Here is a 14,826-nt window from a genome sequence, read left to right as displayed (position 1 = left end):
GATTTCCCATTGCTCTGTCCCAGCTCCTGTCAACCTAGCAGTTCAAAAGCACACCAGTGCAAGTAGATAAATAAGTACTGCTACAGCGGTAAGGTAAACGGCGTTTCTGTGCACTCTGGCTTCCGTCACGGTGGTCCGTTGCACTAGAAGCTGTTTAGTCATGCTGGCCACATGACCCGGAAAGCTGTCTGTGGACCAATGCCGGCTCCCTCGGCCTAAAAGCAAGAAGAGCGCCGCAACCCCATTGTCACCTTTGACTAGACTTAACCATCCAGGGGTCCTTTACCATTACTTTTTTACTCCAGAGGAAAACCCCTATATAGATATTTCCAATCCCATAGACACCAGGTGGGTAATTTGGGATACCAACTTTGAAGCAGCTTTACTACTTCAAAGCCCTAGTTTTTGGTTGGTATTGCCATATATATTTACCCCAAGCTATTAACGCAAAGTTCCCTATAGTAATGGGAACATCTGTGCAGAAACATGCCCCTCACAATTTGCAGAATGCGCACTTCTCCTTTTAAAGTTCGACACCACAGGACTCAAGTTTGACTTAACTTTTATTAAGTTGAAATCCTACATTATAAACTCTCCAGAACACAAAAATGAACACAATATTTGAACAGCATCAAACCTGCGTTTCTCAACTGTTAAAGTTACAATCGCTATAGTACACCTGAAAATCCTCTCGCCTTCATTTCAAACGAAACAATAATGTCCATCCTTAAATAAAATAATCTTGCTGAACTCCAAGAGTATGTGGCGCAATTTGCACAGGAGGAGAAGCCTTGGACCCTTTTCAAAATAAATATCAATGTTGTGACAAGGATTTTGAACCACTCCGAAGATATGTACATTTATGGAAGTGCATGCAAGCACCAGAAAAGTGTAGCAGTTACAGCTCTTCCTTGTAATATCCGAGTTTTGCCAGCGACATCTCTTTCCTCAGCTGCATAACCTCCCAAAACATCTGATCCACTGCACAAAAAAGAAAGAAAAAACCCAAGACATTTTAGTTGCAGCTAGATTGGTTGTAAAAAGGGAAATGGAAGCATGTGTTTACTATGGTGAACCGTTGGTGTAAGAAAGCTTTGTTCTTAGGTGTCTCAGAAAAATTAACTCATTATCTTAAGGCTCAACCAGTGGACTTTGCTGCCACTTGGAGGACTTTTGCCATACACATAAACAAACATATGAAGCTACTTATCCCAGTGAAGCATGACTTTATTGGACAACACCTCTGACATCTGACTTTGTTTGACTGTGTGGTCCAAATCATGCCCCCTTTCACCCAACCCTACTTAGCGACATTCTCTTTTTTCATTTGCTGTCTTATGGCTCCCTCTCTGCTTTGTACTTGCCTTGGTATTCCACGAAGTGATTGTTTTCGTTTTTCCTTTACAGTGGTACCTCGGGTTACATACGCTTCAGGTTACAGACTCCGCTAACCCAGAAATATTACCTCAGGTTAAGAACTTTGCTTCAGGATGAGAACAGAAATCGCGCAGTGGCGGCGTGGCGGCAGCGGGAGGCCCCATTAGCTAAAGTGGTGCTTCAGGTTAAGAACAGTTTCAGGTTAAGAACGGACCTCCGGAACGAATTAAATACTTAACCCGAGGTACCACTGTAGTATGTTTAGCGTTATTTTACTAAGATTTACTAGTGCTGCTTTCCTTTTAAAGTTTTAACAAAAGGTAAAACAAAGAAAACAGACATGTTGGGGAAACGCGTTTCGTTAAAAGCTCCCAGCTTTGTATACTTATCTACTTTTGTATACTTTCATGTTATTCCTTCCCTTTTACAGAACGCAAACTGGTTGCAGAAGTCGTATGAGTCAGACAAAGACATTCCAAAGCATTAACATACTAACATTAAGTATCATCCACTGTGCCAGGAACAGGGGCTTTTTTCTTTTCTTTTCTTTTTTGAAAGAAAGAAAAGGGAAAGGGTCTTGAGTTTTCAGATATTAAAAATTCAGTATTTAAAAATAATGCAGCTTGAGAGCATCGTTACAAAGCATGGCTAATGCATTTTGCATTAGAAACACTACTAGCCTCTCATTGAACTGCCGAGGGTTCAGTTTTCTTACCAATTTAATGCAGTTGGGCACAGGGGAAGGAAAGAATATAACTAGTCTACCAGGCTTGGTTCCAACAGGGGTCCACCAAGCCTTTTTAGGCCCATTGGCGCAATCTGAGTTTTCAGGAAGTGCCGCAAGCAGTACCCACCTCCAATCACTTTTCCCCGCCCCCCATTGACACCCCTGAGAGATAGCAGGGAGCTGAGCAAAGATCAGATCCAGCGGAATTCATCTGAGCCTTGGAAAGCATTCACAGCTGAAAGAGGAAGTGGGAAAGGGTGTCAACTCTTCCAACTTCCTCCTTCAGCTATGTACTTTTCAAGGGTACCTTATGGCCAAGAGGCAGGGGAGGGGAGGGGCTCAGAGTCTTTGTGGGCACCGGACAAGGATGCCATTATACCCACTCGTACCATGTTGGTGGTCCCTGAACCACAGCTATAAATCATGTGTGCCCGTGTGTCGCAGTCACCGAATTTACAGCATTTGCTAGAATGCCCCCCCTTCCCAAAAATTATTCTTTTCTGGTTATTTAAAGCATAGGGAAAGAAAATTATCTGGTTACGCGGCATCCAGTGATAACCTGGTAATTTATAATTTGGATTGCTATCTGTTTTTCGGGACACTTCCTAAATCTTACCAACAGTTAGGTGGTATAAATCTTATATTATTTCAGGCTTAGTTATGAAGACTTCTCCTCGCTAGCTGTATTGCTTCTTGTCCATATTCCCAAAGTACAGTTGTACCTTGGAAGTCGAACAGCTTAGTTTCAGAACGTTTTGGCTCCTGAACGTCACAAACCCGGAAGTGACTGTTCTGGTTTGTGAACTATTTTTGCAAGACAAATGTCTGCCGTGCTTTGGTTTTCGAACGTTTTGGAAGTCGAACGGACTTCCGGAACAGATTCCGTTTGACCTTCAAGGTACGACTGCATATGGTATATGCATACCCCTAGAGGTTGCAAAGCAGGGATGGGGAAGCTCTGGTCCTTTCTGATGTCGTATGACTCCAACTCCCATCAGCTCAGTCAATGTTCATGGAATGATGGGAGTTGTAGTCCCAAACATCTAGAAGGCAATGTTTTGGGAAAGGCTGCTGTAAAAGTCTTTGCTCAATTAATGGACACTCGGTCACTGCCAATAACAAGTAGGCAATCTTTAGGGTCAGAAAAGTCTCAACTACAGATAGACACAGAGCCTTCCTATAGTAAGTTCACCAGTAAGTAAGTAATTTTTGGTATTTGCATTAGACATAGCTCTTTACTTACCATCTTGCTGCTTCACAAGCCCCTGTTGTATATACCGAATGTACGTGAAGAAGTTACATACAGATGTAATCTGCACAAGAGAGATGCAAGAGTTATAATTTAATATACTTAATTGTGCGCATTACACAACTGTCTGCTCCATGAGCAGAGTCAAAGCACAGGGGAACCCCAATACTTACCCTATATCTACAGAAAGGAGAAATATAGTAATAGTTGCTTGAGTCCCCCAACTTGATTCTATGCTTGCATGTTTTACTTTGTCCACTGAGAGCACATTTCCTGTATGGATGGAACAGAAAAGTAGTTTGTTTGTTGTTGTTTTGAAACCTATCTAAACTACATGAAAACTGAGGTCTGGTACAGTTGCCTACAATTAAACAAGAAATCTGCAATCTGATTTTACACCATGATTTACAGACACCACTTGACATCGTGAACGATAGTTGTGCACAGTGGTCATGCAGCTTTCACGCTCTCTTCCTCAATCGTGCTTATTGAGGCCGAAAATCTCCTTCAGAGAACATCCACCATAAATTCTCAGTCACTTAATGTGCCTTAGGTGGACAGCAGAGGTAAGGATATCCAGTAAGCCACTCTCAACTGTGGAATATATTGCTAGCTATAATTTCAAAGTCAAGACACAACAAATATTTAAAGACAACTGAAAGGGCTGTGCTTATCACTACTTTCAGCTATTATGTAGCAATATAAATAAGCACTTGCAGTATTTACAGAGAGAGAGAAAACTATGTTATGCTAACTTTATAGTACACTATCAAGTTGCGAGAATCACACTAATAAGGCCCGGGTCCCTTCCAATTCCATGATTCTATGGCAGTGACATGGCACTTGGTACTTTATACCAAAATGAATCAAGTTTGAGTGATCAGTTCCAAAATTTTAGCACAGATTTGAAGTAATTTCTGGCAAAAAGGGCCATAGCTGGCAAACCAGCTGTTGCAGGAAAAAGGGATACTAGCCACCAAGGCCACTTGAGCCTCCAAGACAGGTGAGGAGGACCCCCAAAGTACAGACCTGCTCCATCCTAAAGAGAGAAACCCCACCCAGGTCCAGCTGCCTCCCCAACTCCTGAGCCTGAGAACTCAGGACACATAACACCAATTTTCCTCAAAGAAACTCAGGACAAGGCCTGCCCCACAGTTCACACAGCAGCTGCCATTTATGTTACTATGCCTGTATGCACATGCACATTGTGATTCTTTGGCACAAAACAGCTCACATGGAAAAGAAACCCTACGGCCCTTTTCTGCAGCACCCTATGACATTTCTGGCCCTTAGCAAACCTATGCCAGTCATTTCTGACAGGCAGGCAGACATTGTTTTGAAATAGCATCTTCATGTCTCTTGCACGATCCCGATTCCACCAGTTTGAACATACTTTGGTCCTCCACATTCAACCGCAGAAGCTTTCACAAATCGAACAGGTTGCAAGCCAACTGGTTCAATGCTTAAGGTATTGTTTTCCACAGCTTCCAAGACGGCAGATGCCAGCTGAAAATGGAGCACGGAGTTTAGATCTGTTGAAATTTCCTAAAGATATTAAATACAAAGCATACTACCCTGAAACAACTGCACACTTAGGCTGGATCTAGGCACATCAAAAACGCGTTTCGGAAAACACGCTGTAAACTTCGTAACGGGAAATCCCATTGATGAAAGATGGGGCATTACAGCGCCATCTGGTGCCACAGTGTTATAACCCATATAAAACACTTTTTCTTTACTAAGGTAGCTGAACCCTGAGTCTCTGGACAGCGAGCAACCGGATGCCTGTGAAAAACCTGCAAAGCAGGTTTCTAGCAATTGGCATTCAGAAGCATTCTGCTCTGACCATAGAAGCAGAAAGTAGTAACCATCATTGTTAGTAGCCACTGATAGCTTTCTCCTCCACAAATTTGTCCAACCCACTTTTGAAAGCCATCCAAGCTGGTAGCCATCACTGCCTCCTAAGGAAGAGAGTTCCTGTATATGGTTCCAAAACGTTACCTCACTTTTTGAGAAGGTCAAACACGGAAAGATATCTTCCTGGTAGATTTTATCCAGGAAAGGGCATGCCCTGTCCATAGTGGGATCATCCTTCCAGGATCTGAATTCATTATACAGAGCTAAGTCAGCCTATCATTAAAGAAACAAAATGAAACAAAATGAAAAAAAAGAATGCAAAATTCATACTAAAGTCATATATTGCAGACGACATCCACATCTCCTTGAATACAGAATCCACATGACTATACAGACAGTGATAAGAACCCCTAAGTCCCACTGATTTACACACATTTAACATGGGTAGATTACACCCTAATACCACAGCTATAGGCGTCAAGTTGCACAAAGGTTATATTTCCCTCCTTGTTCAATCACTAACTAGGGCATTGGTTACCTGCCAACATCTGCCTTTGCTTCTTAACCTCAGCTCATGCTCTTGAGACTAACTCACATAAGGGTGCAGGTATTTTAAATTTGCACGCCTTATTTTCTTTGAGTGCACAAAGGAAAGAAACATGGAACACCTGATATAAGTCAGAAATATTCTCTTTGTGGGTCATTCTAAAGACCTGTTTAACGGGGTAAGGGAGCTGAATTTAAAAACAACTGAATCAAAAGACAGAGTTTGAAGGCAATCCTTTGGCAAAATGTACACATCTTTTTTGAGGGGGAACAGAGTGATCTGGCCACAGTTAGGCAGCCGAATTAACAAACTGTTCTTTGGAAGAGAAATGCAAATGCTTTGTTCCATTGCCTCAGTGGATTGTACTGCCTTATGGCAGCTTCCAAGTGCCATTGTTTTCTACCAGTTCGTTGCAGGTGTTTTTATGCAGACCTACAATACATACAAACGTGAAATACCGTATTTTTCGCTCTATAGGACGCACTTTTTCCCCTCCAAAAATGAAGGGGAAATGTGTGTGCGTCCTATGGAGCGAATGCAGGCTCCCTGGCTTCAGTGATAGCAACGCGAAGCCTCAGAGCCTGCGCTCCGGAGGCTTCGCGTTGCTTCCGCTGAAGCCAGGAGAGTCTGCTCTTTGAGGCTGGCGGTGGGGAAAGCAGCGCTTCCCCCATCGCCCGCCCCAGAGATTGGGGGGCAGCAGGAAGGCGCGCGACGCCTTCCCGCTACTCTCCAACCCGGGTTGGTGGCTGGCGGTGGGGAAAGCAGCGCTTCCCCCATCGCCTGCCCCAGAGATTGGGGGGCAGCCGGAAGGCGCGCGACGCCTTCCCGCTACTCTCCAACCCGGGTTGGAGGCTGGCGGTGGGGAAAGCAGCGCTTCCCCCATCGCCAGCCCCAGAGGATGGGGGGCAGCAGGAAGGCGCGCGACGCCTTCCCGCTACTCTCCAACCCGGCTTCGAGGCTGGCGGTGGGGAAAGCAGCGCTTCCCCCATCGCCAGCCCCAGAGGATGGGGGGCAGCAGGGAGGCGCGCGACGCCTTCCCGCTACTCTCCAACCCTCCTGTGGGCTTTTGCGGGAGATGGGGGAATTCCCCCACCTCCCGCAAAAGCAGGCAAAAGCCGCGCGCTCTTTAAAGGGGCTCCGTGGCTTCTGCTGGCTTTTCTAGGAGGTGGGGGAATTCCCCCACCTCGCAGAAAAGCCTGCAAGAGCCGCGCAGCCTTTAAAGACGGCGCAGCTCTTGGGGGCTTTTCCCCAAGGAGGGAGAAGGGATTGACTGGCAGAGTCAGTCCCTTCTCCCTCCTGCGGGCTTTTGCGGGAGATGGGGGAATTCCCCCACCTCCCGCAAAAGCAGGCAAAAGCCGTGCGCTCTTTAAAGGCTGCGCGGCTCTTGCAGGCTTTTCTGCGAGGTTGGGGAATTCCCCCACCTCCTAGAAAAGCCTGCAAGAGCCGCACAGCCTTTAAAGAGCGTGCAGCTCTTGGGCGCTTTTCCCCAAGGAGGGAGAAGGGACTGACTGGCCGAGTCAGTCCCTTCTCCCTCCTGCGGGCTTTTGCGGGAGATGGGGGAATTCCCCCACCTCCCGCAAAAGCAGGCAAAAGCTGTGCGCTCTTTAAATGAGCTGCGCGGCTTTGCTGGCTTTTCTAGGAGGTGGGGGAATCCCCCCACCTTGCAAGAAAGCCCGCAGGAGCCACGCAGCCTTTAAAGAGCGAGCGGCTCTTGGGGGCTTTTCCCCAAGGAGGGAGAAGGGACTGACTGGCCGTTTCAGTCCCTTCTCCCTCCTGGTCGAAAAGCCCGCAGGAGTCACGCGGGGCTCCTGTGGGCTTTTGCGGGAGGTGGGGGAATTCCGCCACCTCCCGCAAAAGCAGGGAGAAGGTCTTGGAGTAGCGCACAGGCTGCGTGCAGCCTGTCCACTGCTTCCAGAGCTGCGGGGGGGGGATCATATTTTTTCCTTGATTTTCCCCCCCTGAAAACTAGGTGCGTCCTATGGTCCGGTGCGTCCAATCGTGCGAAAAATACGGTACCTCTTTGCAGTCTTTCACAATTGGCTGCATCATGGCGACATCCTGGTTGCTGACCCCCATCGCACTGCTCGTACTCTTGTTCCTCGCATGGCCTTTTTTGAAGGGTGTCTTTCCGCTAGATTGAAGCTCTTTCGTGGGCGAAGTCGGTGAAGTGGACAGCACTAACGTTTTCAGGGCTGCTACTTCGGCCTGAAGGACATCAATCTAAACACGTATGAAAGAAAAGGAGAGACCAAACTTTCAAGTAGCAAATACAGTGGTACCTCGGGTTACATACACTTCAGGTTACATACGCTTCAGGTTACAGACTCCGCTAACCCAGAAATAGTACCTCGGGTTAAGAACTTTGCTTCAGGATGAGAACAGAAATTGTGCTCCGGCGGCACGGCAGCAGCGGGAAGCCCCATTAGCTAAAGTGGTGCTTCAGGTTAAGAACGGACCTCCGGAACGAATTAAGTACTTAACCAGAGGTACCACTGTAACTGATTGGAAAGCAAGCAAAAGCTGCTTCTACTACAGTCACTCATTCATGGCAAGGTCCTTCATGGAATAAGGTCATTTGTAGCCAAAATGACCTGACGTAACCAAGGGACCTAGCCCCGAAGACCTAGGATTTCACTCGCCAGTAAGACGCTAGAAGAAAGCCTATCCATTCAGAACTCTGCATTAGCAATCTTCGTATATTTGAATTAGTTTGGGGTTTGCTTTTGGATAATTCGACAAGAACACTCTGGGGCATTTCTGAATATGAGTAACTTGCGCGATGCCTTATTGGCAGAGCTGAAGGTGAAATCTCAGCAATGGGCTAGCTACAGAGGTTAGGGGTCACCACGTAAGAGGCCTTTAACAGCAACGTTGCATGGCCACAGCTATTAGTTTCATTCTCTGCCCTTTCACCTGCTTGAAAGATCTGTTTTGTTAAAAACCAGGAGAAAGGAAGACACCTGTGTGCCCCAGAGTCACAACATAAAGTCATTTTCACAAAAGCAAGAGAGCAATCGACTTTATATCCTCTTGTTCAACAGATCTTTCAGTTTACCATTCATGGTCATTCTTGAGTTTTCCTCACATTGCCATACAGTGGAAACAGACTAAACATGAAAGTCCACCGGGGAGGAAATTATTCATCTCTAAGTTCACTACAAATGGAGTCCATCACCTCAGCTCATTGTTGAACTAGAAAAACAGAACTCTAATGACTGACGGGGTAAAGAATGTTCCAGCTGAAGTCTGTAACATACTGCAGAATAGTTACGAAGGGAAATAATGACACAACTCCAAGTAGTGTAAATTTGACCTCTGGCAAGAACTAGCTCATATATTTGTTCAAATTGTCATACAAGTATATCTATAGGTTACATAAATGAGAATCACCGAGGCCAAACAATCACTAAATGGTGTCGGATGAAGACAGAGCTTGACACCACCAGCTCACAATTACTAATGTCATTTTCTACTGGATATCTAATCCCCCTCTGGAAATTACTAAAAAAAAAATATTACAAAATGTCACAGCATTTTCCTTGTGGCAAAGAATTTCATATACACTGGAGCTTCAGGTTACGTACCGTCCTCCTTACGAACACTTTGGGTAATGAGCTCTGCTAACCTGGAAGTAGATGTTCCTTGTTGTGGACTTTGCCCGGGATGCGAGCAGAAGTCGTGTGCCGGTGGCGCGCCGGCAGCAGAAGACCCCATTAGTGAAAGCATACCTCATGTTAAGAACGGTTTCGGGTTAAGAATGGACCTCCAGAACGAATTAAGTTCGTAACCAGAGGTACCACTGTATAAGCTTTCCTCAAGCTAGAGTGACTCAGCCTTCCCACTTGGGGCAGAATTTGCTGATCCAGAAGGCTCTATATGGAAAATACTTTTTCTTTCATATTCTCCCCTTCCCACACCTATTTGCCTCTGAAAGTATTTTTGCCCAATTCCTGTAATTTCTTCCCGTTCTCCTTTCACACTCAGCTTGTACTTTGTATTCCTCCTCCCTTCAAATTTCCCTCCTCCTCTGTTGTCCTTTCACGTTCACTTCTTCCTAACTGCAACAGCTTTCCACTCTTATCAATTTTCCTTTATATTCCCAATTTTATTTTATTTCTTATTTTTTTAATAAATTTTTATTGATTTTCCAACATATATTAAAACACAATACAACTAACAATTAACAACACATAAACAAACAAACATATAAACACATATAATTTCTTAACCTCTCTTTCTTGAACCTTGTTTCAATGACTTCCCCATACCTCCCTTTTCTGCATCCCTGTTTTAAACTTTTCCAGCAACCCCTAATTTCAATACTTATAATTCAGTTTCTAATCTTTTTCCTCTTACCCAATTATTTATCACTGCAATTCTGTTTTACATTACCCATGATATTTTAGCACTCGTTAATTTTACAACAGTTCTTAAGATAAACTTTAAATTTCTTCCAATCTTCTTCCACCGTCTCTTTCCCTTGGTCACGGATTCTGCCTGTCATCTCAGCCAGTCCCATATAGTCAATCACCTTCGTCTGCCACTCTTCCAGCGTGGGTAGTTCTTGTGTCTTCCAATACTTTGCTAACCAATTTTATTTTTATTTATAATATTAACTTTTCACCTCACTTTCTAATTGCCCTCAGCATGTCCTCTAGCCTTTATCCTTAGAAAGGAGACTTTTCTTCCTGTGTCATCCAAAACATCTGTCTCCTGCCTACTTTTACTCAGCATGAGTTGTTAGTACTGGCACTGGGTCCAACCACAAAGCTAAGGCTCAACGAGGATGTACAAGGCAGGCTCTGGTACCAAGGCCCACCTGAAACTAGCCCAAGGCCCACTCGTGGGTCCCAATCCACCTTAGTCTGTTTTTACACACCTAACCTCCTCGCTTGACACCACTACTGTGTTTTTTTAAACACCTAGAGTTCAAAGGTCAGTTGGCAACCTGAGGCGGCTGTTTTGTGAGTGAAAAGCTGAGGAAAGGAATGCATACACACAAAAACAAACCCCTCTGGGTCACAGGGATATCATTAACTCACTTTTCCTTGTGCTTCTTTCAGTTGTTTTTCAGCTGTCGCCTGCTTTATGTTTGCTTCCCTCACCATTTTGTGTGCTTCCTACAAGAACAAACATTTGCATGGTATATAAACGCTTTTGCATGGGTTTTCCTGCCACATGAAAACAGTAAGCTATGAAACGTGGCCTTTTTTTGTCTTTAAAAAGAATAGATAGAAGGGATAAGGTTTTGAAGTCACCCAACCGCACAGCTGCTTTTCACGTTGCTTCTGAAACTCTCAAGTGCACCAACAGGCGAGTCGCCCATACCTTAAAGATAAGCGACGGAAAGTGCTGGAAACATAATGTTTGAGTCCGAGGTCCAATCAAAAGAGACAGCTACTTTGCGGTTTGATTGCCATTCAAAAGGCAACAATATAGCTGCTATTCCACCCAGGAAACCCGCCATTTATTTGGAGAAGCATGGCTTGGACAATTTCGACTACACAACCGCATTTACAGGCATGAGCACACACACCCTGGTGAATCTGCTGTCACCCCAACTGGTGAAGAAATTTGCTCCATTTTTAGTAGATGAGCTCACAAGAACAAACTACTTCCTAAACTTCCCATTTTTGAAGGTGGAGTGGGGGAAGACATTCAAGTACATCCTGAAATGGCAACCTCAATCCGAAGCGTGTTATCACAGCAAAGTCTCCAAACAAACCTCAAAGAGGCTGGCAGTAAGTTCTTCCAGTTCCTGTCCGAGTTGGTCACGCACTTTAGAAAGCCTCTCGCATTCTTCATCTTTCAGTTTCAGCTCCTAAGAAAAAGAAATGGGTGTTGATTTTGAGAGTTATAATTTACGGCCTTTCCAACCCTGGGCAGAAGAGAGATGTTTGGACCAAACCAGACACGATACAGCAGCCATGTGCATTTTGCTCACGTGTCTGCTTTGTTCACGTGGAAAAGGGCAGTGGCGTTACATGAAATGGAATACGCAGGCAAGAATGGGAGATTGAGTTCCTTTCTGCTCTTTTCTCCTGACGTGGCTCTCATACCAGAAGCAAGCTGTGCTGGAGATAAAAGTGTTTGAAGCAATGGGGCATAGCAAGGCAAGAGAGGAGAAGCTATCGCTGCCCTTCTGCTCTTGTGCTCTACATTTTCAAAAGAAACAGGGCCCACTGCTTCTTATGGGTTGCCTTGTTGCCCATTGCTTGTCTTTTGCTGGAACAGAAACCTTGCTCCATACAAGCTCTTCGTGGGAATTGCTACTGGTGCATAGCCAGTAGTTTCACCTTGATGATATGCTTTCAGGCAAAGTAGGAACTGCAGCAAAATAACCCTTGCCTCTCCCCAAAAGATGTCAAGAATGAACCAAAATGGAAACAATCCCTTCACCTTTTCATTTGCCAGTGTTAGTAAGTATACAGCACTAGGGGGCAGCCAATATTTAGAAGATATGCATGACAAACTCACACAGAACAGAAAACAAAGAGTTATATCTCCAGGAGGGTAACAGGATACTTTCGGGATGATGGATAAGATTTGCAAAGGTTTGCAAAGCTCACTCACAAACAACTCGGCAAAATTGCAAAGTAGCAAAGGGTTTCATTTTGAAAGCAAGGTGAGCTGAAAAGGCAGTTCCAAGGCCCGTTCCTTAGAAAGAGCCCTGTTTACGTGAATAGGGTTACTCTGGACTAAGCAGCTTGAAGATTGGGACGTGAGCAGTCTTGGCTTAAAGCAATGCTGACCTGGCCAAAACAAGAAAACAGAAACCAAGCAGAAAGATCGTTCCTTCTCTTTCATGACATCAATGCCTACATTGTAGAGCATCTCCACAGGCTATGGCCATATGTGATTTATATGAGTGAAGGGAAAACCCAAGACTTGCATCACTTTTCAAACTAAAATCAGTCAACCTAAGTTCATTTTATAGATACAGAATTGAAGCCCTGAGATGTACGGATGAAGGACAATATACACATTTAACAACATCAGTATCATCAGCATCAGGATACTGAAGTGAAAATAATATTCATTTTAAAAGAGGTTGAATGATTAAGCTTGGCTAAATAAGCATATGTAATTAGCAATAAAATTGGGGGGGGGACGACTTTTAACAGCACTTTCTTAGAGGTCTGTTAGAAAACAAGAAAGAGTAATGATAGCTTTGCAAAATGCCCATTTGGCTATTCATAACTATGTATTTTAACACTTAAAGTATGCTGTACCTGAAGGATAGTACTGTTAGAACCTGTATAAATCACTGAATTGGCAAATATTTGTAGTTTAAATTGCTTGACTATTCATAGGGAGGGGGTACAGGGCAATGAAACACTCTCCCTTGAACGACTGAAATTCATATTGACATTTTATCTCACAACCTTTGAAATTCCATCAAATGTTGCCCATGCAGCTTGAAGTCAGTCTTCATCATCAGAGACATGCCACTGTCATCCATGCACCTTCCACACTCAATTACTGCAATGAACTTTATGGGGTCATATTACACCTATCTTACACCGATCTTACAGCATCTCTGTTACTTGCTAGACTGTTTCCAGGCCCGGTTAAAGGTACTTAAAGCCTTAAGTGGGTCCAGGTCATGGAAAGTCTTTTGTAAGAAGTCCTAACTCTCCCTACCATATACACATGATGTTTTGTTCAGATGCAAGATTAGATTCTGCTAAGAGCAGAGCATATTCTGCAATCAACCCAATGAGAGGCTATTCCATATAGGCCTTGTTATTTGCCTCCTTTCAGAGGCAATAAATCACATTTTTATTCTTCTGGAATGTTAGAGTGGAAAACCACTTGATCAAGACTGAAATTTGAAGTTCTGTCTGCTTCTATTTTAAATCTTTTACCCTTGGGGTTCCTTCCAACTGATTTTACAAGTTTTATTTTTATGAAGCGCCTCATAATTTTCAATATACCAATCACGTTAAGAGAATGAATAAATAAATAAAGGAAGTATGGAAGTTTGCACGAACTCCAAGATTTTCCGGATGCTGAATTCTGCACTCAACAGTAAACTGCACTTACACAGAACTGAAAAAACATACCATATACATTAATCTTACCCTCTGAGCTTTAGCAAGTTCCTCTTTTAATCTTTCATAGCCCTTTTCTCTGACTTCCAAAACCGATGGGCTCCGTAGGCGAGACAGAGTGTCTGTGCTCAGTCCCAAAACATCATCACTTCCTTCAGAGGAGTCTGTTATGGTTGCTCCCTGCAAAAATTCTCTCTCGGCATTGCTACTTGCCTTTCTGGAATTATCATATTTGGACGAAGCACCTTGGAGTCCCGAGGTAGAACAAGGAATGGTTTCTGTAACATTGATGCTGAAAGAAAAAGGCATACATATTTTAGCAATGTATACTGCTGCACATAAAGTATTGTTAAAAAACAAAACACAGACGAACACATACACCAGAAAGCGACTTACAACAAAGCTTGCTTAGATCATCAAGAGAAGATTTTCACAACCAACCTGATACCTGATGCTTCTGCACAATTGAGGTGCCTAGGAGATGAATAGACGGGTTGTGTAGGAAGATCAGAGACGTTCAGGGCAGTCGGCTGAATTGGCGTGGAGCACACAGCTGAGGCATGAAGCCGGTAGATGACCGTGGGTGAGGTAGTTTGTTCAGAAGCACTAGATTCATAGACTCCTAGAAGATCTGGAGTGGTGGGTGAGGCTAGATTCACTTCATGAAAACCTTCCAGGGTGTCATTGGCCATAATAAAAGATTCATCATATGAAGTCCTAAAATGAGAACAATTTTTGAATTATTGCACTACGTCAGCTGTATCGCTTGTTTACCTGAGATGACCCTTAGGAAACGGAGAGGCAAACAGTGTGGCCAGATATGGCGACATTGGATGACACCTAACCAAGTCATACTTAGTAGTTCCACTGAAATAAATCACTTAAGCCATTGGGTGGTACCCAACTAAACAATTCCACTAGTGCAAGCGCTTTTATTTTATTTTTTTAAAATATTTTTTATTAACTGGCTAATCACATCAAATTAAATCACATCACATAATTCCAAATTACAAAG

The 14,826-nt window shown here is 43.9% G+C and overlaps 1 protein-coding gene across 4 annotated transcripts in view; it reads right to left on the bottom strand.

The window, feature by feature from the left end:
* Positions 1-545: 545 nt before the first annotated feature.
* RAB3IP (RAB3A interacting protein) overlaps positions 546-14,826 on the bottom strand; it is a 56,075-nt gene continuing 41,794 nt past the window's right edge. For all 4 annotated transcript variants that reach the window (XM_083574588.1, XM_083574589.1, XM_083574590.1 and 1 more), the window contains exons 2-11: positions 14,253-14,528; positions 13,842-14,103; positions 11,483-11,578; positions 10,800-10,877; positions 7,774-7,977; positions 5,355-5,483; positions 4,747-4,859; positions 3,527-3,626; positions 3,348-3,417; positions 546-981 (exon numbers count right to left, since the gene is read on the bottom strand). In XM_083574588.1, coding sequence (XP_083430714.1) covers positions 899-981; positions 3,348-3,417; positions 3,527-3,626; positions 4,747-4,859; positions 5,355-5,483; positions 7,774-7,977; positions 10,800-10,877; positions 11,483-11,578; positions 13,842-14,103; positions 14,253-14,528 — 1,411 coding nt within the window. In that variant the 3' untranslated portion in view covers positions 546-898. The remainder of the gene's footprint in view (positions 982-3,347; positions 3,418-3,526; positions 3,627-4,746; positions 4,860-5,354; positions 5,484-7,773; positions 7,978-10,799; positions 10,878-11,482; positions 11,579-13,841; positions 14,104-14,252; positions 14,529-14,826) is intronic.

Source organism: Podarcis filfolensis (assembly GCF_964270895.1).
Source record: "Podarcis filfolensis genome assembly, chromosome: 10".
NCBI lineage: Eukaryota > Metazoa > Chordata > Lepidosauria > Squamata > Lacertidae > Podarcis > Podarcis filfolensis.
The sequence above is the reverse complement of the archived record's forward strand: the minus strand, read 5'-3'. Positions and strand labels throughout refer to the sequence as shown.